Raw genomic sequence first — 21782 nt, forward strand, 5'->3', positions numbered from 1 at the left:
AAAAGAATTGATAAATTCTCCAGTAATTTTATTTTGGCCTAAGTATGGAAAAGTTTTCTCATTTATTTTGGCAGTTTTCCCTAACTCCATTTATTTACTTCTTGCTATTAGGGGAGAAAATGTTGGGCATAAAATGTTGAAAGACACCATAGCCAGATAGTAAAAAAAAATCCACTAACAGTTTTGGCTAGGTTAGAATTTACAATTGGGAAAGGAAGGGAATGGATCCTAATTAAATTGAAGGGAGTTAGTGGTATAATCATGGGTTAGAAATGATTTTAAATCTTTTAAGTGACAGTATAATTCAGTAAAGCGTTTTCATAGAAATAATTTAAGAGTTTGAATACAATTCTTTTAAACAAAGTTTGTGCTCTTTTACTTTTTATTCTCTTTGAACTCTTACCTATAGATCTTTAAGTTTACTTTTAATTATAGTTGACATACAATATCACATTAGTTTTAAGTATACAGCATAGTGATTAGATATTTATATAACTTAAAAAGTGATCATCACAATAAATCTAGAACCCATGTGGCACCGTACATAGATATTACGATACTATTCACTATATTCCCTACACTGTACATTACATCCCTGTGAATTATTTGATAATTTGCAGCTGGTACTTTTTAATCCCCTTCAACTTTTTCGTCTGACCCCTACCTCCTCTGTCTGGCAACCATCAATTTGTTCTCTCGATGTTTGTGTTTGTTTTTTAGATTCCACATGTAAGTGAAATCATGTAGCAGTTGTCTGTCTTGGATATATTTCACTTAGCATAATACCCTCTAGGTCTATCCATGTTGTCACAAATGGCAAGATTTCATTCTTGTTGATGGCTGAGTAATCTTCCTCTCTCTCTCTCTCTCTCTCTCTCTCTCTCTCTCTCTCTCTCTCTCTCTGTGTGTGTGTGTGTGTGTGAGAGAGAGAGACAGACAGACAGACAGACAGACATAAATGCAGGGGTGCATGTATCTTTTCAGATTAGTGTTTTCAGTATCTATGGATAAATATTAGAAGTGGGATTGCTGGGTCATGTGACAGCTCTTATCTGTATTAATAGCATTAATCACTTTCATTTAAAAAAAATTGAAGCACTTACCTTCCAGCAGTTTTACTTTTCCTGTTTTGATTTAATTTTTTTCAAATATATAAAACATTTACATAACTTGAAAGTTAAAATTATAGCAAAAGATACAGAGTTTAGTTCTTTTTTTCAGAGGTTTACAACAACTTACTATCTCTCTTGGGTGTGTTTGTGTCTGTGTTAGCTGGAGAGTCTAGTTCTTAGTCTTACCTTTTTCATTCTGTTCTTTCCATCCTGATAGGTAATCATTTTTACTTGTTTCTGGTTTATCCTTCTTTTTTGCAAAAATAAACATATATGTTAATGTATATATTTTTAAGCTTAGGTTTATTGAGGTACAATTTACATATAGTAGAATTTACCTGTTTTTTTGTATACAGTTTTATGAATTTTTACCATATCACTACCTTATCAGCAGCTGTTTTTATATTAGTGGATAGAATTTTGAAGTCAGAATGGTGGTAAGAAAATTCTAGGCAAAGTGAGTGAATGGAGATAAGGAAAAGCATAGGGGTAGGGCAGTTCACAAGAAAGGTAAATAAAATAAAAGAGAAAGATAATTAGGAACAAATTACTTTATAGTTTTAGTAATAGCTCACATTTACTGAACATTATGTGCCAGCATACATGTACTAAGTACTTTATGTGTGTTACCTAACTTTATTTTATGTAGTCCTTTACTACAGCTCTGAGAGGTGTGAGTGCTATTATCTTTTATAGATGGGAAAACTGAGGTATAGCAGTGTGAAAAAAAAGCCCAAAGTGGCATAACTCCTGACTGGTAGAACTGGTTGGAAGTCAGATTTATCTGACTTTAGAACCCTACACTTTTAACCACTGGAATATATATAGTATATAAGTTTAAAAAAAATATTTTAACTGTCATTTTCTTTGTGCTAAACATTTCTAGTTCCTGTGGTTGTTTCGCATATAGTATGCTCTGTTATTTCTTGGCCACTTTTGGGGGGAAATCCTCTGATTTGCCAAGATTATCCTGTATATAATAGTATTGCAGCCAGACCAGACATAATACTCCAAATGCTGTCTGCTCAGTGTCAGTGTGACTATTACTTTCCTAGGACAATATATTTCTATTAATGTAGCCTGTTACCATTGGCTTTTTTTCAGATCTGTAGACACTGTCATTTCTTGTGATAGATAGTTCATGATACCAACCAAAACCCCAAGGATCTGATAAATAATTTGTTGGTTGGTCAGATGTTATTTTTGTCAAAGGGAATGAGAAATATATATGATCTCTAGAGTAATGTTGAACACAGTATGTTCAAAAATGTTTTGAGAAATTTTCATGAATAGCTTTGAAAGGTGCCCAGTAAAATATTTTGTCTTAAGTTAAATCTTTAGCTTGTTTATTTATTCTTACTCTTACTGCTGTGAGGCATCTATTTATCTGGAACACCTTGATTTCAACAAATCACCTTTGGTATCACAGATCTAAGTGAATCCCAGGACTTGTGGTGGTCTCTGAGGTAGCTGTGCCTGCAGCACCTCTAATTTCACCATTAGAATTCTGTATTGTGTGCCGTATCTTAGTTTTTTTATGATACTAATTCTGTTTTAATTATTTTTAAAATGCTATGGTTAAATCTTATACCTGCTAGTTAATTGGAAAGCTTTTATCTATTACTGAAACTGCTTCGGATTTTAATAGCTGTTTTTATGTTTTAAAAGTCTTTATGTATTTTTTGTAAGTAAACTTCATTGTGCAAGTGATTGAAGGAAAGTCAAACCATTTGAAATGAAGGTAAGACACTTAGGGGACTAATTCTGAAAAAGATTTTTTTCTAATCCATGTATATAATTTTAATATTTTTCTTTTTATGTAGTATACTCAATATATGAATAAGTCAACTTCTTTTATATTTGCTCCCATCAGATGTTAGTTAATTAAATGGATTGGATATTTATGGAGCACTTGCTATGTGCCAGGTACCCTTTTAGGTTTAGGAGTAGGGAGGGTTCAACAGAAGAAGAAAAGTAAACAACAAATGCTTCCCTAATGGAGTTTACATTAGTGGGAAACTAAAATAAATAAGAGTATATCTTGGTGATAATAATACTGTGTAGAAAGTTAGGAGGAGGAGGGAGTATGGGGAGTTTAAATAGGAAGTTTTGTTCCACTTATTTATGTACTCATTGGTTGATTTTTGTATGTGCCGTGACCCAGTTTTAAATAGGAAGGCATCATTATAGAACTAGCTGCTATAAAAATTTTACAGTAGGAGATATCTTAACTCTTTTCATTATGACTTTCCAAATGGACACTGGATCTCTAAAATGTAACTGCAGTGGTATCTGGTTCTGATTCCATAACCACTAATAATGGAGATCACTAGTTGGTACTTTGCATGGCAACATGAAAGGGGTGGAAAAGCAGCTGGAGCATCTCTACTCTGGTGTGGAACAGGAGTTATCAGCAGAACTGATTCTGTCCCTCAGGCATAAGAATGAGGGGAGGGAGGGAATTTAAGAAAAAACTATAGATTTTTAGTCTGATTTTTAAAAAAAGTTACGCAGTTAATCCATAATAAGCTGTTGATGGCAGTTTTAGGTTCCAACAGACAGCGTCCACCAGAATATGATACCTGAGTTATATATAAGTGCATTGCAGTAGCGACTCATGTTTCTTTGACTGTTTCACCCCTACCCCTGACAGTTAAGCTTGTGTCTTAACTATGGTGCTGAAGTGGTGATAGAATAATTATTTTTAGCCTCATGCCTTTACTTTATGCATTCTGTCCATTTTTTATTTATTTTATTTATAAAATCTTTTTTTTTTTTAAATATATCTTTATTGATTTCAGAGAGAGGTAAGGAGAGGGAGAGAGAGAGATAGGAACATCAATGATGAGAGAGTCATTCATCGAGCCCGCATCCCGGGCATGTGCCCTGACTGGGAATCGAACCCCAATCGCCTGGATCCTAGGTCGATGCTCAACCACTGAGCTACGCCCGGCCGGGCTCTGTCCTTTTTTTAAAGCTCAGTTGTAAAAAATGCAGTCAGCTGTCTCATGATCATTTATAAAAAAATTTTATTGATTGATTTGAGAGAGAGGGAAAGACAGAAAGAAACATCAATTTGTTCCACTTACTTATGCATTCATTGGTTGATTTTTGTATGTGCTGTGACCTGCAAATTGGCATATTGGGAAGATGCTCTAAACAACTGAGCTACCCAGCCAGGGCCATGATCATTTGAATTTTCAGTTTTGTTGGTTTCAATTATAGTCTTGGGAAATAATGTTAAAAATACCAAAACATTAAACTGTCAACAGATATAAAAGAAATGTTTGAGAGTTTGTTATTTTTATAAAGCTGTAGTTGTATTTGGAAGTAGCTGTACAGTTTAGGAAAGGGGGGAAAAGGAGATTGTAAAACCAGAAAATTTTCTTTTCCTTTACTCTTGTTTTTTTTACCAGCTGTATACTAGTACTAGGAATACTAACAGGAAAAGCAGAGGATTTATTGTGTGGTCGTATATAGCTGTCTACTCATCTGCTTTTTAGTGTACAAAGCAGTGAATTGATTATTTAGGACATAATTAAAGTAAGTGACTAGCAGCATAATCAACATCTAAATACAGAATAAGAAAAGGAAGAGCATTCAGAATTTTAGGCAGTTGGCCAACTTGATCAGAGTTATTAAAACAACATTCATATGGATGCCTTCATGAATAAATAGTTTTTGCAAAGTCATGTTCACCTTGTACCTAATAAAAGACATAATTAGACATACTATATTTAATTAAGTACTGGTTGTAATTGCTTGTAATTGTACTGTAAAATTGAAGACCTAACTGATCTGTTGTAACTATTTCAGTTTATCTGAAAGTTGTCCAAACTAGCATATCTTGAATTGCACTGTGTGCTAGAAGAGCCTCAGGTAATAACATGGCGTATGTAAACGTTTCCTCTCACACTTTCTTTTCTCCAGTGTCCCATTGTGAGTGTGTGCTTTTCGAAATACTCTCTTTTAGGCTTAATGGGGCTATTTGAAAAACGTCGCTTCAGAAAATTCCTAGTATACGTTGCCAACTTCGATGAAAAAGATGCTAGAACTTTTGAGGGCATTGATCCTAAGAAGACTTCAATGAGAGAGGTGTATAAGAAATTTGACTTGGGCCAAGATGTTATAGATTTCACTGGTCATGCCCTGGCACTTTACAGAACTGATGAGTAAGTTTTTTGGTTTTTAGATTTATGTATTTTTTGGAATGCTAACTGAATTTCCCAGTTCTCCAGTGTGGAAATTCTAACAAAATACATATATAGCCATGTTATACAGTGAAAGAAGAGTTTCTAGTTGCAAATTAATGTTAGAACCTTTTAAGTAAAATACAAAGGTATTGAATTGAAATCACTTCAGAAAAAGATATTAAATTGAACACAGGAAAACTGAAGCCCACTTGTAATGTTTACTTTCTCTTTTCCAGCTATTTAGATCAACCCTGTTGTGAAACCATTAATAGGATTAAACTTTACAGTGAGTCATTGGCAAGATATGGCAAAAGCCCATACCTTTATCCACTGTATGGCCTTGGAGAACTGCCACAAGGATTTGCAAGGTAAGAGCCCATATTTAACCTATTTGCTGACTCCACTGATTCTGAATTTCATCTTCAGTGGAAGTATATGAGATATGGTTGTGAAAAATGAGACAAGATATGCTTGTGAGTAATGAGATGCTTTTTATTTTTATTGAAGTAAAATTCACATACAATGAAACCACAGATCTACAGTAAAAATGTTGAGCTTGAGAAATGTATAATCTTGTGTAATCAAAACTCCAGAATCAAGATACAGAACATTTGTATCACTCATAATCACCACCCCCCAAACTAATAATTACATTTATTATTTCTATCAACTATGAATTACTTTGGCCTGTTTTTGAAGTTTATATAAAGGAGATAATATGTACTCATTTGTGGTTGGCCTTTGCTTAATAGTATTTTTGAGACTGACTGATGTTGATGCACATGCTGGTGGTAGTTCATTTTTAAAATATTGAGTAGTATTCCATTATGCGAATTATGTGAATATACCCCCTTGCCTTTATGGACATCTGGGCTTTCAGTTTTGAGGTATTACGAATGAAGCTACTACGAGCTTTTGTATAAAAGTCTGTCTGGACATAGGCTGTCATTTCTTTGGGGTGGAATTGCTGGCTGATACGGCAAGTGTGGCAAGTGTTTAACTTCATAAGACACTGCGAAACAACTTGCGAGTTGTACCACTTTACAAACACTCAGCAATGTGTGTTTCATTTTAACCACCAAGTAGGTGGGAAATGCTCGCTCATTATGGTTTTAATGTGCATTTCTTGAGGACTAATATTGATTACCTTTTCATGAGCTTGTTGGCTATTTGTATAAATTTGTGGTGTGTTCGTGTCTTCTGCACATTTTTTTAAAGATTGGGTTGTCTTTGTGATTTGTAGGAGCTCTTGATGTATCCTGGCAGCAAGTCATTTGTCCAATATATGCATTATAAATGTTTCCTCCCAGTCTGTGGCAGAAGTTTTAAATTTTTATATCTTTTTTTTGTATGTTTAGTGCTTTTTTGGGGGGTCCTATCTAAGAAAGCTTTGCCTACCTCAAGAGCACAAAGATGTTTTCCTATGTCTTTTTCTAGATGCTTTATAGTTCTTCTTGAAATAATATTGGTGTATGGGGTGAGGTATGGCTTGAAGTTCACTTTTTTCATACCAATATTTAGTTGTTCTAGCACCATTTGTTGAAAAGATTTCTTTTTCCAGTTGTCTTGGTTCCTTTGCAGAAAATCATTTGACCATATATGTGTCTTTTGTTCCAGTGATTTAATTTCCCTATGACACTACCACACTGTCTTGAATATTATAGTTTTATAGTAAGTCTTGAAATCAGGTAATGCAAGTCCTCATCTTTGTTCTCTTTCAAAATTATTTTGGTTATTTGAGCTCCTTTGCATTTCCACATACATTTTGGAACAGGTTGTCAGTTTCTACAAAAAGTGCTTGCTTGTATTTTAATTAGGATGAATTAAATCTGTAGAATAAAGGGGGCCAAATATATGGTGACGGAAGATGATTTGACTGGGTGGTGAACACACAATGCAATATACAGATGATGTTTCATAGAAATGTACACATGAAACCTATATGACTTTATTAACCAGTGTTACCACAGTAAATTCAATTTAAAAATCTATAGATCAATTTGGGGGAGAAGCATGTTAATACTGAGTTTCCCAATCCATGAATTTGCTCTTTCCTTGTATTTAGGCTTTCTTTGTCTCAGCAGTGTCTTGTAGTTTTCATTGTAGAGGTCTGGCACTTTTTTTTTTTTAATATATCTTTGTTAATTTCAGAGAGAGGAAGGGAGAGAGAGAGAAATATCAATGGTGAGTCATTGATCAGCTGCCTCCTGCACACCCCCCACTGGGGATTGAGCCCGAAACCCTGGCATGTGCCCTGGGAATCGAACCAGGATCTCCTAGATTCTAGGTTGATGCTCAACCGCTGAGCCACACCGGCTGGGTGAGATCTGGCACTTTTTTGGTTCAAATTTATTCATAAATGTGGTTATTTTGAGTTTTCTGTTAATGAAAGTTTGTTTTATTTCAAAGTTGTTTGCTGCTCATATACAGAAATATATTTGATTTATGTATTCTGACCTTATATCTTGTGACCTAGTTCTGTTAGTTTTATAGGTTTCTTAGAATTTTCCTTGTATACAGTTACTGCATCTTTGAACAGAGAGATTAACTTCTTTTCTTACAACCTTTGTGTTCCCTCCTCCTGCCTTTATGCACTGGCTAGGACTAATAGAAAAATGATGGCCAGAAGTGTTGAGAATGGACATTCATAGCTTCTGAGAGTTTTTGTTATGAAGGGGTGTTGACATTGAGTTAATAATGCAGATTTTCTTCAAGCCATTATGCCGTTGAATTACATAGTTTGGTTTGGGGATATTTAACTTTGCATTCCTGGGGTAAACATCCCTTACTCATGGTGTATTATCCTTTTGGGGTTTTTGTGGGGGGTTTTTTGTTGTTAATCCTCAGCCAAGGATATTTTTTCCCCCATTTTTAGAGACAGGGAGGAAAGGAAGGAGGGAGGGAAGGGAGGGAGGGAAGGAGGGATAAACATTGATTGCCTTCCACACCAGCCAGGGCTATCCTTTTAATTTTTTAAAATTGATGCACTCACACATGTGTGTGTATATTTGTGTTAGCTGTCGGTAGTAGTTTGTATATATAATGGTCTTTTTCTTCTGTTTTCAAGATTTTCTTTGGGTTTTGGCAGTGTCACTAGGATTTGTCTAGGTGCGGTTTTGCTTGGGATATGCTGAAATGCTTGGATGTGTGAGTTTTTATATCAAATTGGGAATTTTTATATCACTATCCTCTTTAGATATTCCATCCCATATTTTCTTCTCTTCTCCTGAGACACCGATTACTTGTATGTTAGATGCTTGGTGTTATTCCATAGGTCATTGAGGCTCTGCTCATTTTTATTTACTGATTTTTAGAGAGAGAAAGAAAAAGAGAAAGAAACATCAATCTGTTTGTTCCACCCATTTATGCATTCATTGGTTGAATCTTGTATGTGTCCTGACTGGGGATCGAACAACCTTGGCATATCAGGAGGATACTCCAGTCAACTGAGCTACCTGGCCAGGGCAGATGTTTTTTCTTCTCTTTCTGCTTCATCGTACTTATTTGTCCTCAAGTTCACTGACTTTTCTGTTATTTTCAATAGGCTGTTAATCCTATTCATTGAGTTTTAATTTTTATAAAATATTGTACTTTGTAGATCTAGAATTTCTATTTTAAAATAGTTTTAATTTCTCTTGTGAGATTCTGTATAACTCATTTTTACTCTCCTAAATATATTTATAACATTCTTGAACATGTATCCTTTAACAAGGATGTTTGCGAACTGCTTGACCATGTTTCTTTTTGCTTCACTGATCCTCATCCAAAGATATTTTTCCATTGCTTTTTAGAGAGAGTGGGGTGGGGGGAGAGTGAGGAGAGAAAGAGAGAAACGATGTGAGAGAGACGCATCTATTGGTTGCCTCCTGCACTCACTCTGACTGGGACCAGAGATCCAACCTGCAACCCAGGTATGTGCCCTTGACCAGGAATCGAACCTGGGACTCTTCAGTGCACAGGCTGATGCTCTAACCATAGAGCCATACTGTCCAGGGCATCTGTGACCATGTTTCTGAGAGCTGTCTTTAACCTGCATTTTTTAAGATCGGTAATATGGGTCTGTTTTTCTTGATTGCTTATCCTCTTTACTGTGGGTCACATTTTCATGTTTCTTCATGTCTTCTAGTTTTTATTGTAGATTGGACATATTTACCTGGTACATTGTAGGAGATGCTAAGTCTTTCTCTGAAGAAAATTTTTGAGTAGGCAGATAAATTCACTTTGAACTTGGGAGGCTTGATTTTATGCCTTTTTAAGGGGGTCTTTTGTCCTTGGCTGACTTCTTAGTCCTGGTAAAGTAGGTGGGAGCCCAGGATGTCTGTCAAGCTCCTTTAATAAGGCAGTTGAAGTCTGCTTTTTTAAAAAAATCCCTCACCAGAGGATTATTTTTTTCCATTGCTTTTCAGAGTGGGGGTAGGGGAGAGAAAGAAACATCAGTGTGAGAGAGACACAGCAATTGGTTGCCTCCTGCTCTGGCCCAACCCAAGGCCGGGGGATTGAACCTACAACCGAGGTACGTGCCCCAGGACCCTTCAGTCCACAGGCTGACACTAACCACTGAGCAAGACTGGCTGGGCCAGCTGCTGCTTTTTGCTGGTTTTCTTGGAGTCTCCGTCATGTGCAAGTACTTCTGTAGTTAGTTAAGGATAGAGAGATTTTACAGATTTGGTGGTTGCTGTAGGATTTCCCCCACAATTTTCACCTCCATTGACAACCCCAAATTCTATCCTGTGTTGTCTTAAGTCAGTAAGACCATAGGTTTTTACTTCTATTTTAGATATTCCATGTTATAAGGCCTGGGGAGTTCTTTCCCTCAGGGGATGAACCACCCATATAAACCACATAAAGATCTCATCCAGTTGCTTCCTTTTAAGTTTATCCTTGTTTTTGCCTGCTGTTAGTCACTCTCTGGTGCCTTTTTTTAAAAAATGTTTTTATTGATTTTTAGAGAGAAACATCAGTGTGAGAGAAACGTTGATCAGTTGCCTCCTGCATGCACCCCTACTGGGCATTGAGCCTGCAACCTGGGCATGTGCCCGGACCAGGAATTGAACTGGTGACGTTTTGGTGCGCAGGACACTCAACTGAGCCACACCAGCCAGGGCTCCGGTACCTCTTGATAGTTTTATGTGCAGGAGGATTAGACCACATTTAAGCTATTCTTCCATTACTGGTCAGTTTTTTTCCTTTGGACTTGATGTTTGTAACTGAGTATGATGCATCACTTCATGGTTTTACTTTTTATAATTGATGATTTAATTACTTTTAAACTAATGCCTTTTGGAAGGAATTTGAGGAAATATATACTGCCTATAACTCATTAAGATCTAAGAAAGTAGACTAGTAGTTGAACAAGTAGACTAGTAGTTGAAACAATTATAAGTTATCACTTGTCATTTAAAATTTTTTCTAGGCTAAGTGCTATTTATGGAGGTACCTACATGCTGAATAAACCAATTGAAGAAATCATTGTGCAAAATGGAAAAGTGATTGGTGTTAAATCTGAAGGAGAGGTAAGTAGCTTTTACAATTAAAATATACTGTGTTCTTGTGAAGAAAACTTATCTAATAAGTACGTAATTGGTATGGACATTGGTACTAAATTTCAGATTATATGTATGTCTGATATAGTAAACTGGTATTCATTATGACTGAGTAGTTACTGAGGCTGTGCTTTAAGAAAACAGATCAGTACTTTGTTGTTTTCTCTTAAGACTATAAAATATACATTATGGATGAGGTCTGAATGGTAAGTATCCTTTATATACTGTGGGTTGGTGCCTGTCTCTCAAATTTATTTAAATTTAGCTTTATTAGTACCACTTACAATTTATTCATTGAAATTGGGCTTGGGTAGTACTAACGATTTTGGTATTATTACTTAATGAATTGTTAAATATCAATAATGTTAACAGTTTGGGTTTAGCTGTGGAGCTGGCTAGTTTGAGCAGTTTCTCAAATTTGAATATAAATCGTTAATTTTGTTGAAGCGCATATTCCGATTAACTGGTCAGAGGCGGGGCTGCATATTCTTCCAAGCTGTCTGGTGATGCACATACGCTATTGGTTTGCAAACCAAGCTCATTCCTCTTTCATGAAATACTCTTATGAATAGAAATGCTCAAAAAAGAAACTCAGAAGCTAAGTTAAAATTGTTTTGTATTCTTGGTGATATTCCATGGGTGAAGACCACATAAGCAACACTCACTAGTTGGCCATCTGAACTTTTATTACTGTTGCAGATCTTTTGTAACTTATGCTTTTTAGTTAATAGGTGTTTAGGAAATATGGTTAATGTTTTAGTTTGATATCTCAAATTCCTTTTTACATATTCATTTAAATCCTCACCTGAGGATATATTTTGATTTTAGAGAGAGGAAACGGATGGGGAGGGAGGAGAAATACCAATCGGTTGCCTCCCATACTCACCCCAACCAGGGTTGAACCTGTAACCTTTTGGTGTATGGGATGACACTCCAACCAACCAAGCCACCTGGCCAGGGCTCAGAGTCCTTTTTACTGCAGTTTTTTCCCCATTCCTCTTTGTTTCACACAGCTGCTGCTGCTTAGGAACTTTCAAGGCTTTGATGTACAGGGGAAGACTAGAACATGTATCTCAACAACTTATGTTTTACTTAGAAAGCACAGTGTTAAAATGAGATTTTGGTCAGTTTTTAATGCCAGTACTATTTTTAGAAAATTTTACTCTTTACTTGGTACTTCTCATATAATGACGGCCCTTAATTACATTGTTTCATTTTATCCTAACCACCACCCTTTGAGATGGCAGAGCCAGGATTTGAATACTGATCTGCCTAAGTTCTAAAACTTCTGAACACTATGCAAAACAGTTTTCCTAATATTTGAATAGGATTTAGAATTAATGAATCTGTTTCAGGGAAATTTGTAGAGATTGTTGGCAAAGGTAGTTTTAATAGTTACCTATAGTTCAGTAAATGTCTGTAGTTAACTTGATGAAAACAGATTAAAGACAATGGTATCAGCAAACTGTCTGAAAACATGGACACTGAATATATAAATGTTTTGTTACAGATTGCTCGCTGTAAGCAGCTCATCTGTGACCCCAGCTATGTTAAAGATCGGGTAGAAAAAGTGGGTCAGGTGATCAGAGTTATCTGTATCCTCAGTCACCCCATCAAGAACACCAACGATGCCAACTCCTGCCAGATCATTATTCCGCAGAACCAGGTCAATCGGAAGTCAGGTGAATTTTAAAGATCAGCAGATGTTTGTAGAATTTGTTAGACATAATTTACTTTGTGTTTTATCCCAAATTCCTAATTTTATTTGCTCTATTATACAAAGAAAGAAGCCTTAGTTTTTAACACATGGGAAACAAAAATGTGATGGATCCCTTTTAGCTGAGATCCTGAATCATCACATTGAATGGCCAAATTAAATTAGCCTAGGAATCCTGCCTCAGGCTTGCATCCACTGCTTTGGACCTCCAGTTCCTCAGCTGTGGAATTCAGTGGCTGAACTGAGATGAGCATTCCAGTTTCTCCTGGTTCCAGCATTATGTGCCTGGGATGGTTTAACTTATTAATGACCTGACTCTGCTATTTTGATGTGATGATAGTGCTATTATTATGTCATTATTTGTCAACTTAATAGTTAAGCTGTCCGTATTTAATTTTTTTTTTCTATATAGGAATCTGAATCACAGAAGATTATTGCTAGAACGAAGGGACTTGTATTAAAGTAATCTCTAAAGGGTTCCCAAGCAGATCCATGTGTCTGTAAAAGTCGAAAAAGGGAAACCAGTAATTATTTTCTATATTGGAAATTAATGTAGTTACTTGGTGGTATACAGACAAGTAGAACCTATGGAATTATATGAGTTTATTGTGCCAACTCAAAGAATAGCTTTTGCTGATTTGTAATTTTATATTAAATATGAGAAATCAGTACAGAAGGTCCCCACTTAACGATGGTTCTACTTATAACTTATCAAGTTTAAGATGGTGCAGAAGGACAACCATACAGCCATGTCTTTCATTTTCAGTATAGATTGAATAGATTCTCAACACTATTACAAAATAGGCTTTGTGTTAGATGATTCTGTCCAACTGTAAGTATTCTGAGCACATTTAAGGTGTGCTAGGCTAAGCTATGATGTTTGGTAGGTTAAGTGTATTAAATGCATTTCTACTCACGATGTTTATGATGGCTTATCAGGATATAACCCCACTGTACGTTGAGGAGCATCTGTACTTAATGAAACCTTTTTTAGCTATTCAAAACCTTTCTAAATGCAGGCTTCAGAGAGGCAGAAGACCCAAGAGAAATCTCATTTCCAAGTCCAGCAGTTCACTGCCACATAAATCCTTGATCTCCAAAAGGCTAAAGGTTGCTGAATATTTGCATATTCTGTGTATGCCTATTTGCCTCTGTATACATAGAACTTAAGCTTAGAAGTCATTGTCTATTCTAAGCAATTTTAATTCACACCTCGAAATATGGGTGAGACCTGAGTGTGCACCCGATGTCCACGTTTTACAAACCTTGGTAGTGAGATGGCATTACTTGTTTCCAGATATCTATGTCTGCATGATCTCCTCTGCACACAACGTGGCAGCACAAGGGAAGTACATTGCCATAGTCAGTACAACTGTGGAGACCAAGGAACCCGAAAAAGAAATCAGACCAGCTTTGGAGCTCTTGGAACCAATTGAACAGAAGTAAGTGATGTGTCCATTTATATCAGCTAAAATTCAGGATTGATTTTGGCTCCATGGTGGGGCAAACCCCATGAGAACGAAGAAAGCAACCATCAGTCTCATCCTTTGGGGGTTTTGAATTTCAGGCAAAGCAGTGAGTGGGTCTGGGGGTCAGTTTATCTGCTCACTTAATTCTTTTTCTCTTCCAGATTCGTTAGCATCAGTGATCTTCTTGTACCAAAAGATTTGGGAACAGAAAGCCAGGTGAGTGTGGTGATCTGAAATGGGTATTATCACGTTTTATTGGGAGACTTCCCTAGCTTCAAGTCTTTCTAATTTTTATTTCCAGATCTTTATTTCCCGTACATATGATGCTACAACTCATTTTGAGACAACCTGTGATGACATTAAAGACATCTATAAGAGGATGACAGGATCAGAGTTTGACTTTGAAGAAATGAAGCGCAAGAAAAATGACATCTATGGGGAAGACTAACAGCAGTACATGTTATCACCTAATTAGGACAGACGTAAAATTTGGCAAATAATGCGTATTGTATGAAATCAGTATTGTAAGGCCTGCTTTTATAATCTAAACCGAGAGATTGCAGAGCACTGCACCAGTAAATATTCCTCCCCTTTCTAATATCATGTATTAACTTGTTTTCATGGAGTGGCTATTCAGAATTGGCAGGTGACCACATTCTGCACTGTTTAACCAATGCTGGCTTTTTTTCTAGTGAAGGATAAGTTTTAAAAAAACATTGTGATACTGATACAGAGACCTTGATACAGTATTTGTATCTTTTAATCAGTGTAGTCTTTGCAGTTACATGCTTCTGCTGCTCAAGAGCTGGATCAGTACAATTTGTGTGCCATCTGTCCTCTTGATATTTAAGGAGATTTGAAATCAAATATTCTATAATTTGGGACAGCATACCTAAGTTTTCCCTGTAACTTTACACTTTGGTCCTGTCAAGTATTATGATAGTGCCCATATAGCCACGCCACAAGTTTGGTTTATGTGGGCCTAAAATTCTGAGCTCCGGACTTCAAGAGTCATTTTGGAGGAAGCCTGTGTGTGGTGTTTAATCTAATTGATGAGAGCAAAAGGGAAAGAAACCTATCATAAAGCAGGTAAATGTAGAAGCTTGTTATTGTGTGTAGAAGCTTTTTCAATGGACCAAGCTGCAATGCAGTATTGACTTGACAGAGCCTCTTCTTCAATGATGTCTGCCTCAAAATGGCTCCAGATGATTTCTGTACTGCAAAATAAAGCCAAACTCTGGAAACCAATTCCCTCTCCACTGGTCTGTTTGTGCCCTGACGTTTAATAGCTCTAAGTGTGCTGGCCATGACACGGTTGTTTATTTCCTTTAGTAGAGCTGAAGCTGATGCTAGGAGAGATGCTGGAGTCACTGATAGCAGGTGAATATTCAAACTTGGATGTATAGAGAATCGAGTCTGGCTTCACTGTGAGTAGATTCCAAATTATATTCTTGACTCATTGTGAAATTCTTAGTCTTAGTAGTGGTTAACAAGTACTCTTTCTCGGTACAAGTGCAAGTCACTGTCTTTGATAATTTTGCTTATAGGCAGCATTTATAAGAGAATAAGGTAATTGTCAGGCGGATAGGTGGTTTAAGATTTTCACATAGTTTAAATTGTAATTACAAACTGTTTTTAACTGGGACCTCCTTTCCTTTGATAGCATATACAGTAGTAGTTATCAGATGAACAAAGACATCTTAACTGTATTCTTATAGGCTAAATGTTCTTATAGTTCAGTCTGAAAGACATGACTAAGGACATATGACTAATCTGTTAAAGCAATTAGGATAATTTATATTGCTATGCAGATTATCTGATTTACTTTAGTTCAGTTTCTAAATCTCACACTACCCGTTTTTGGCCAGATAATTCTTTGTTGTGGGGGATTGTCCTGCGCATTGTGTTGTATGATGTTTAACAGTATCTCTGACCTCTAGCCATTATATGCCAGGAGCACCTCCCTAGCCCGAGAACCAAAAATGTCTCCAGATAGTATCATAACATATCCTGGGGGACAAAATTGCCCAAGTTGAGAACAGCTGCTTTATCTATGTGCTAAGATGATCTAAAATCCCAGCAAGTCTTTCCCTTCCCTACCCATAATATTTTAAACTTTGAACTATTAATGCAGGCAAACACACACACTAGATTAGTATTAAGTAAAAGAAAATATACCAGGACTATTGCATGTTCCTCATTTAACTAATATTTATGTCCCAGGCCAATGGGGTCCAAAGATGATGAAGGCACAATTTCTGGAAGGTCCCACAGTCTATGTAAGACCCATTATTCTGTGATTTGGTTAAGTGTTAAAATATAAAAGGTGGTATGGCCTTCTGGGTTGATGTTGGAAGGCTTTTCAGCAAGGGGAGACAAACGTTTGAGGTACAACTTGAAAGATGACTGGTCTGGTCAGTGTGGAGTGCTGACCCATGAACTAGGTAGGAGGTCACAGTTTGATTCTTGGTCAGGGCACATTCCCCAGGTTGTGGGCTTGATCCCCAGTAGGGGGTGTGCAGAAGGCAGCAGAACAATGATCCTTATCATTGATGTTTCTCTCCCTCTCCCTTCCTCCCTGTGAAACCGATAAAAGCATTTTTTTAAAAATGACTGTGTTGGGCAGATAGCACCTGACAGGTAGTAAGTAGTAGGTGCTCAATAAATGTTTCCTTCTCCTTAGTAATTTCAGATCTATACAGTGTACCAAATATGGTTATGGTCCTCTTATTAGAGTCTTATCCTTGAGGTAAAAATAAAATGGTTTTCTAAGCAAAAGCTAGTGTCAAGTAATTAAAATTTTATTAGTCTTCCTCGAGGAAATAATGTAAATAGTGAAATTGGCACTTTTTGTTTGGGTAGGAAGTACACAAAGCAGATGAATGGCTTTTGAAAGTTGGTCTAACAGCCCCGTAGAAGGACCAGATGAAAAGTCCTGTGAATGTCCTCTTTCTGTAGCTTGCAGCTCAGTGCACATGACCTTGGGAGGGGAAAGCACTGGGTAGGTCTGCTGGGACTAGACTGACAGATCAGGGCCAAAATCATGTAAGTGGTAGGATTGCTCTGGAACCCAGTTACTCCTAAGTGGCCTAAAAAGTGCTAAAACTTTCCCGACAAATTCCAATTTTTGCTATCAAGTCCTTGCAGAAACAGTTTTTTAGTTGTCTTTATTAGAAAAATGAAACAAATTAGTTATTATAAAAACCTTTGTTCCAAATAGATGCTATGTATCTTACAAATGTATTCTGCTTTTTTTTACTTCTAAAGATTACTGTAGAAATTATTTTTATTATCATAAATAAGTGATTATTTCTCCTCAGAGTTGATTTTGTAAGTGCACTATTTACAAAATAAGTGGAAAATGACAGTTTATAAATTTCTACCATTTTGGAAAAAAGGTTAACTTTACGTAGTGTTGTTTGAATAATAACAAATGAAACACTGAAGACTAACATGCATCACATCTATGTCTTCCTGACATTAACATGCAAAAAATAAAGCTATTGGTTAAAATAGACTAATTTTTGTTACAAGTGAGTAAACATGTTTATAAAGTTATTCTTAACAGTAAGTTCAATTAATAGCTTTAAATTAAAATAATTTAAAACAAAATATTTAACACATCAACCCAAAGCTAATGGACAACTACTGTGTCACTGTAAATGAAGTCAAACATCTTAACAAAATATAAAAAAACGAAAGGGGCTTTCCCCTAAGTTGTAGAACATTGATTTTTCAATTATGAGAAGGGAAGACTTTTATTTGTGTCTTAAAGTTTTTCAAAAAGGAAAAATACTAATTTGTTGTTGGCATCATTGATGTCTAGGCAAGCTGCAGTTGAAGCATCTGGGTAAATCAAATTGATAATTCCATTTTTAAAGCAAAATAACCAACAACTATTTTATAAATAGCATGCTACCTAATAGGGAAAATTTCTAGGCATTGTAAGGTTACATCATGTGTCTTGGTGATCAGGATGAACTGCAGGTGAAAATGCGCATCATAAAGAATATGGGTAATTCAAAGGAGGTTGGTTATTTCTTTCATTAGTGGATACTTTAAAAACTTCACCCCTAAACAAAGTTATTTTTAATTTACAGCATGATAACATCTAAGGTAAAGAACAGAGTTTCTGAACAACTGGTTTTCTCATAGACACAAATGTCAGGATTTGCCTTCAATTCCAGCTGACATGGGAGAGTTACAAAAAAAATGTTCTTACCAATAGCTACTCCTAAATGGAGCTGCTACTTTTTGTATATTTTCAATAAAATTATTTACATCTGTAACAAGGATGCCACTGTTTTCAAAGACTTCTCTGGAGACTGTTTTTTCTGTAAACAGAAAAATATTTTTTGGTAAAAAATTCATTAATGTACTTTTTAAAAAGTATAGTTGACATACAATATTATATGGTGTACAACAGAGTTATTCAACATGTTAATGTACCTTTTTATAAGTAGCAGAACCCCGTGTTTAAAAAAAAAAAAAAAATTTGTGAAATTCCTAATGTGGGAAGAAAAAGGAGTCTGGTTCCAATGAACAAAAGGGTTTGAAGCTTTGGAAGCAGCCACTTCCATGGGAGGTGGGAAGAGTGCTGAAAACCACTGATAAATGACAACTAAAGTCATTCCTTAAATTTTAAAGGTTTGGTAAAGATTCACATAAAATGTTAAAAATTAGGGATTTAGTACATTAAGTACTTGCAGGAGATGAAGGAACTTCATAGAAACTGTCCAAGGACTATTAACTAGACAGTACCCCTCACCCGGCATTTATCAGGTTAACAGCTGATCTTGGATATATATCCAATGACTCTACTTGCAAGGACATTTCTAGAGTGGACCGATTTTGGCATTAACTGATGAGATGAAACTGAGGCAGAACTAAGGCTGTGTGACTTTACCTGTTAGGAAGACAGCAAATCTGGCATGGATATGCTGAATTTGCAGGTTTAGCAGACATTTTAAATGTTCTGCTTTTGTTGATGACCAAGAGTCACACTGGTGATAATGAAGCAATTCAATGATATTCGCACTCTGATAGGATTTCAATATTAAGTTCTTCTTATGTGCAATTGAATCCACTCTGGAAAATACACAGAAATGTTAAATTTAGATTCAGTGTAAGTTTGTGAAAGTTTATTTTTTACTTGTCTCTTAATTTTGTTCTATTCCTAGATCTTCTTTTGCCTTCACTATACTTACACTCCTAGTTTAACCACTTCCCATAAAACCAACTGAGATCCTTTCCCTGTTCTTTTCCACCATACACTTGCCTTCCTAGAGAAGTCATTGTCCTGATGTGTTCCTTCAAAACATTACAGGCACACTATTTTTGCAAATACAGGTTTTTAAAAAATAGCACCCTCATCCAAGCAAGAGGGACACCTACACATTTATCTACTACCACTTCCAAAAAATGTCACTGGGCAAAACGCGTAAGAATTCCTAGTGGACCTCTTACTGCATTCTTTGTTATATAGCAATGGTTCCAATTTCAAGTCTCTCTAAAACCTCTTCTGATTAAAACTATGTAGCAGCTAGATTTTCCTTAATTTCTCACCTTCTTTTAAATCTTGTTACTACTTTTTTCCTCCTTGTAGAGGAAAATGTTTAACTTGTAAACATCTCTACGTCTGCTCTTGATTTCATCTCTCCAGGCTTCTCTATCACTCACATTCTCCCTCCTGTTTGGAGAAATCCAAAATCATACGTATCCCCACCACTGTAGCGACAAGCACTGTTCACATCATGCTGGTGAATTTCCTTCCAGACTTTACCTTTTGTATATATCAATTTACATTTGGTATTATACTGTACATAGTTTTAAGATACCAACTTTTCTACCTTATATTCCTTATTGCTACAAACAGAAACTATGTTTCTACTTACTGTGTTTTGTGTGGCATTATTTTGTAAATATTAAAAAATTAGAACCCTGGTCAGGGTGGCTCAGTGGTAGAGGGTCTGACAGAGCCAAAGGTTCGCAGGTTTGATTCCTGGTCAAAGGCACATACCTGAGTTGCAGGTTCATTCCTGGGCCTGCAGTCTGGGCACGTGCAGGAGGCAACAAGCTGATGTCTCTCTCACATCAATGTGTGCGCCCCCCCCCCCCCCCCCAATCAATAGAAAAAATATCCTTGAGTGTAGATTAACAGCAAAATAATCGGAGCCATGCCGGTGTGGCTCAGTGGTTGAGCATCAATCTATATCTAGGAGATTGTGGTTCAATTCCTGGTCAGGGCACATTTCCAGGTTTTGGGCTTGATCCCCAGCAGGGGGCGTACAGGAGGCAGCTGATCAATGACTCCCTCTCTCCCTCAATTTATTGACTGATTTCAGAGAGCGGGAAGGAGAGAGGGAGAGAGAGAGACAGAAACATCAATGATGAGAGAGTCATTGATCAAGCCCTCAAATGGGCATGTGCCCTGACCGGGAATCAAACCCCAATCCCCTGGATTCTAGGTCGATACTCAACCGCTGAGCCACGCCCAGCCGTCAATAAATATTTTTTAAAAATAACAAAATTAGTTTCAAGATGGAATTGAGACTGGTTTTGTAGTTACTGATAACCATCCATGGCTATAAACACCTTTGTGGTTTTTAAAAGCTAGGGTTTTCTTTTGGTTTCAGTTTTAGATAAATTCCCCCAAAGGTCAAAGGATATAAAGATGCGTTTTCTGATCTTTTTATGTCAGGTCAGTACAATTTGAAGAGCATATTACAGTGCCAACAGTGATACATTTCTCTTTACTCAAAGGTTCTATGAATGTAAAGTTAATTCATCCTTACTAATTTTATAGATCTGTCTGGCACCTCAGAGCTTTAATTTGCTTCTCTCATTATTCCTGAGTTGAACCTTCCTCAAAAGTGCTGGCTAACTAGCTCCTTGTGAATTCATGGTGACAGCCTTAGACCTTTAGCTCTTGGTTGTCCTCCTGTCCTAATGCCTTTCCTAAACTTCTAAGCCATCTTTCAACATCTCTTGCACTTTCACAATTTTGGCTGTTTTCATGCCGAGGTTTGTTTTCCTTTGGAGAAAGCTGTATGGTTAAACACAGTAACAGTCATTTTAGAGACAAACATCCTGGGGTTGAAGCCTAGCTTCACAGCTGACTCCATGTTTGACCTGAGTCAGGCCTGTCTTTGTGTCCTTTCTGTGCTTCTATTTCCACATCATTAAAGCAGGTGTTTACTGTCTACCCACTCTGCATGAAGTTAGGATGAATAAGCGAAGTAAAACACCTAACAGTCCACGAAACAGTCATTTAACAAATGTCTTGTCTAATCTGTTCTTTTCCCAGTCTGTCTCAGAGCTCCAGGCCTTCCTTTCCCAGTCTCACTAGACCTGGAGGCACATCTTTGATATGGAAGAGCCAGTTCCAGACTCTAAGTCTCTCTAGCCAAGGAATCAATAAATACTTTCTTTAAAAAATCCCAGCTCTAGCCCAGGCAGGGTGGCTCAGTTTTTATAGTTCATGGTAACAAGAGCCTGAACTTAACTGTGGATATTTGAGGACCCCTAAGTGTGACTTCTGTTGGTCTAGAGCAGGGGTGGGGAATGTGTGGCGGCCCTGTACTCGAAATTATTTGGTCTGGCCCTGCCAAGGCAACCGCAGGCAGGACTCAAAATTCAATAAATCTAGGCGCTTTTTTCACAGCTAATTTCTTAGCTGATAATTTTGTATGGCCTGCGAATGATGTTATAAATATCCAAATGACCCTTCGCAGAAAAAGGTCCCCCAA

At 36.7% G+C, this 21782-nt stretch overlaps 2 protein-coding genes across 9 annotated transcripts in view; one reads left to right on the top strand and one right to left on the bottom strand.

Moving 5' to 3' along the window:
* Positions 1-15282, top strand: part of GDI2 (GDP dissociation inhibitor 2) — a 33134-nt gene extending 17852 nt beyond the window's left edge. Inside the window, exons 5-11 of the mRNA XM_016219757.2 lie at positions 5086-5284; positions 5542-5673; positions 10719-10818; positions 12359-12530; positions 13863-14007; positions 14196-14250; positions 14336-15282. Coding sequence (XP_016075243.1) covers positions 5086-5284; positions 5542-5673; positions 10719-10818; positions 12359-12530; positions 13863-14007; positions 14196-14250; positions 14336-14482 — 950 coding nt within the window. The 3' untranslated portion in view covers positions 14483-15282. The remainder of the gene's footprint in view (positions 1-5085; positions 5285-5541; positions 5674-10718; positions 10819-12358; positions 12531-13862; positions 14008-14195; positions 14251-14335) is intronic.
* A 1890-nt stretch (positions 15283-17172) lies between these two features.
* The window catches only part of TASOR2 (transcription activation suppressor family member 2), a 75328-nt gene continuing 70718 nt past the window's right edge, over positions 17173-21782 (bottom strand). For all 8 annotated transcript variants that reach the window (XM_016219750.2, XM_016219748.2, XM_016219749.2 and 5 more), the window contains 2 exons: positions 18941-19122; positions 17173-18368 (listed from right to left, as the gene is read on the bottom strand). In XM_016219750.2, coding sequence (XP_016075236.2) covers positions 18253-18368; positions 18941-19122 — 298 coding nt within the window. In that variant the 3' untranslated portion in view covers positions 17173-18252. The remainder of the gene's footprint in view (positions 18369-18940; positions 19123-21782) is intronic.

Source organism: Miniopterus natalensis, chromosome 1 (genome assembly GCF_054644295.1).
Source record: "Miniopterus natalensis isolate mMinNat1 chromosome 1, mMinNat1.hap1, whole genome shotgun sequence".
Lineage (NCBI taxonomy): Eukaryota > Metazoa > Chordata > Mammalia > Chiroptera > Miniopteridae > Miniopterus > Miniopterus natalensis.